Below are 3,854 nucleotides of genomic sequence, written 5' to 3'. Positions count from 1 at the left end.
AAGCGAAAGAGATTCCACCTTTTGGTTGGACGAGTGGCATGCACCTTCACCAGTGGGAAGAATTGTTGGCATCAATCTTTAGAAATGGATCTACCTCACTGGCCTTTCTTTTCCTCCCTCCACCTCTCCTTTCCTCCTTCCCTGTTTCTTCATTTCTCCCTTCCATCTAAATGTGTCAACTATCCCTTTATTATAAAACGTCAGTATATATTTTATTTAAAGATTAATCTTCTCTCATACCCCTTGGCCTTTTCTTGATATTTTCTTAGTGGTGTTTTTACATTCCACATTTTGTTACAGTTTTGTGTCTCATTAGCATATAAATTCCTCTAAGGTAGGTTTTCACTTTCTTCTTTGTTTAGGTCCTCTATGAGGGTTGAATGAATGAATGAAAACAGGCTTTAGTACAATGAACGAAACATCAGTTTGTCCAGATGAAGCATCAGTTTATGTTAGGCAAGTATTTGAAAGCAAAATAAAACAACTGTCTTCAGCTGTTCCACTTTTGATTTTTCTTCCTTGGTCAGTGCCCCTCTTCCTAGGTCCCACGCATTTACCAGCTTATGCTTTCAGAGAATATATATTTATAGAATATAGTAATATTTTTACATTATGTTAACAGTACTTATATTAAGTATGTAATATTAAATATATCATATATCATATTTTCATATGTACACATTTATTTATTTATAAGACAGGTCAAAAATCCCTTTTCATTATTTCATCAGATCACTTAAGGAAAAGAGGTAGATTCAAAGTTGAACAGTCCTTTCAAGTGTCATCTGCCACCCTAAAAACTTCACTTTTCTCTCTTCTCCCCTGGTAACCAGGAGTGTGAGGAAGAGGCTCTCTGGGTCATTATGTGTGCCTCGGTCAAGTACAACATCCGGGGTCCTGCCCTCATCCCGAGAATGAAGACCAAGCACCGCATCTACTACATCACCCTCTTCTCCATCGTCCTGTTGGGCCTCATCGCCACGGGCATGTTTCAGTTCTGGCCGCACTCCATCGAGTCTTCGAGCGACTGGAGCGTGCAGAAGCGCAGCATCCGCGACGTGCCAGTGGTCAGGCTGCCAGCCGACAGCCCCGTCCCCGAGCGTGGCGACCTCAGCTGCAGAATGCACACATGTTTCGACGTCTACCGCTGTGGCTTCAACCCCAAGAACAAGATCAAGGTGTACATTTACTCTCTGAAAAAGTATGTGGATGATGCGGGTGTCCCAGTGAGCAGCACCATCTCCCAGGAGTACAACGAGCTGCTCACGGCCGTCTCAGACAGCGACTACTACACCGAGGACATCGCCCGGGCCTGCCTGTTCATCCCGTCCATCGACCTGCTCAACCAGAACGCGCTCCGCGTGAAGGAGACGGCGCAGGCGCTGGCCCAGCTCTCCAGGTATCACAGCAGGTCTTCCAGGAACTAGAGGGAAGGAGGGGCAGAGCCAGTGGTTCTCTTGAGCTGGTGTCCGGCTGTCTGCTTGTCTCTTATCTTATATGGGGGTGAGTGGATGAGCGACTGACTTGTAGGAGGACCGGTGCTTTGGGCACCTGGCCTCTGTACCACCCTCCCGTACCACTGCTGTGGGTTCCCAGACTCTTAACGTTTAGAAGCTAAGGATGCTTCCCATGCTTTTCCTTTTAAATTTAAGCACTTTTTTTTTCTTTTTTGGCGGTATGTGGGCCTGTCACTGCTGTGGCCTCTCCCGTTGCGGAGCTCAGGCTCCGGACGCGCAGGCTCAGCGGCCATGGCGCATGGACCCAGCTGCTCCGCGGCATGTGGGATCCTCCCAGACCGGGGCACAAACCCGTGTCCCCTGCATCGGCAGGCGGACTCTCAACCACTGCGCCACCAGGGAAGCCCTAAATTTAAGCACTTTTTCCCCTTCTTTATTACTCACATAATATACATTCCCTATAAAAAGTCTGAAAATACAGGTAAGCAAAAAGAAGAAAGTAAGGTTCATTCCATAAGCCTGCCTCTAAGAGATAATCATTAATATTTTGCTGTTACTTTTCAGTCGTTTTTGTATAAAACATATACATAGGCATGTATGTATACATTTTTGTATAAAGTATATATACATATGCACGTGTATATAACATTTTTGTCCAGAATGGGATCACACAGCAAAACACGTTCTCTTGCTGCCTTTTCCCCCTTATTTATCGTGAATGTATTTCCAGATAATTTCATCTTCATCTGTCGGTTCTACATGATTTTAAGGGCTGTATAGTATTCCATTTTGCACATGTTCCCTAATGTATGTAACCGGCCTTCTGTATTTTATTTATTTTTTGTTTCTGTAACCAAATGGTGAACACTCAGGTAGCATTCAGGTTTTCATTAGCATAAGCAGTTCTGTAGTGGACAAGTTTGGAGTGCACATCCCCCAGCTTTACTTTCAAGGAGCCAGGCCAGTGCCTGATGCACTGTTGGGATCTCCAGGGACTCCTGAGAAGAGGCCCTATTATGGGTTGGGGAGACTACTTGTCATCCAGAAACTGACTTGTCTTTGTTTCTTCATAGTTGATGTGTGAATTCTCCTACATGTTTAATATCTTAATAGGTGGGATCGAGGAACCAATCACCTCCTGTTCAACATGTTGCCTGGAGGTCCCCCAGATTATAACACGGCCCTGGATGTCCCCAGAGACAGGTAGGTGTATTTGGGGCTGTCCCCGTGATAGGGTTCTGAGGATTAAGTAAATGCAAGACCCTTTCGTTCATGAGAAATCATATTTCTCAGCCCACTGGGACGTACTCTGTAACCAGGATTGTTTGTTAAAGTGGAGAATTGTCCTAGGCCTTTTCCTCCTCAAGACCTAGAAGCATCAGACCTGCCTAAGTCTATTGGGGGAAACCAGTTGGAGCTTAGGTTCCAGCGGGGCATCTTAAAAGTTTGTCTTGTCTTCTTAGTCTGGGTTGTACTCTCCTGAGCGTAACCTCTCCTCCAGCCCCCCAGAGCCTGGTTCCTCACTGGCTCCTGTCAGCTTTCTCTGCATTTGGGAGCATTTGCCAGAAGTAGAGTCGCAGCTACTGAGGGGAGAGGGCGTGGCTGTGTAATTGGAGCCTGTAACATCCGGGGAATGAGGGCACTCTGAGTACCATTTACTCTCTGTTGTTTCAGTTAGTGGGCTTCTTTTCTTCCTTCCTAATAAAACCTCCGAACAGGCAGATCCGGTGTGGGGCGGCCATGACGTCACGACTGCAGTTAGAGCTCGCTTACTGTGTATTGGCCCATTTGTGCATTGACTGCACCACTTCCTGGAAAACTCAGGAGGGAGGTGCCGCTTAAGGTTTCTCTCCTATCACTGGGTTCAAGGCTCTGAAGAGAGCAGAAAGTTTGGGCCCAACATGTGTGTCCGGGACAATACTCAAGGTAGAGGATTATTGTAAGTTCATATATGAACTCATTTATAACTAACTTTATTACAGTTGATGTTTAACTCTTAAAAAATCATTGTTACCGAAAAAGGTGAGGCCAGCTGTGGGAGGCCAGCATTGTCATTTATGAAAATCTACACTTAGTACTGCTTTTCCCCAGAAGATTAAATCTAAGCCCTCTTTGCTTTAAGTGATTATCTAGAGTCAGTATTGAGTTTCTATCTGGAAATACAATTATCACTAGAAAAGACACACCCCAGGACCATTCCTCAACTTTGGTGTAGAAACCATTTTGGACGATAGAGGGCAGTCAGGCCACACAAATTCTGTAGAAACCATCTAAACACAAGGTGATCCCTGATTTGGCTCTCAGCCCCAGTGTTCCTGAGTGGGCTGCTGCTGTTTTATGCGTTTGGTTGTTCTGGGAAAGTGAAGTACTTTAGAGGATAGGGAAGGGAAGGGAAAG

At 45.5% G+C, this 3,854-nt stretch overlaps 1 protein-coding gene across 1 annotated transcript in view; it reads left to right on the top strand.

Annotated features, from left to right (window-relative positions):
- The first annotated feature begins 833 nt into the window (after positions 1 to 833).
- Positions 834 to 3,854, top strand: part of EXT2 (exostosin glycosyltransferase 2) — a 126,131-nt gene continuing 123,110 nt past the window's right edge. The window contains exons 1-2 of the mRNA XM_007455806.1: positions 834 to 1,399; positions 2,571 to 2,660. Of these exons, the coding sequence (XP_007455868.1) occupies positions 864 to 1,399; positions 2,571 to 2,660 (626 nt within the window). The 5' untranslated portion in view covers positions 834 to 863. The remainder of the gene's footprint in view (positions 1,400 to 2,570; positions 2,661 to 3,854) is intronic.

Source organism: Lipotes vexillifer, unplaced genomic scaffold, assembly GCF_000442215.2.
Source record: "Lipotes vexillifer unplaced genomic scaffold, Lipotes_vexillifer_v1.1 scaffold977, whole genome shotgun sequence".
Taxonomy (NCBI): domain Eukaryota; kingdom Metazoa; phylum Chordata; class Mammalia; order Artiodactyla; family Lipotidae; genus Lipotes; species Lipotes vexillifer.
The sequence above is the reverse complement of the archived record's forward strand: the minus strand, read 5'-3'. Positions and strand labels throughout refer to the sequence as shown.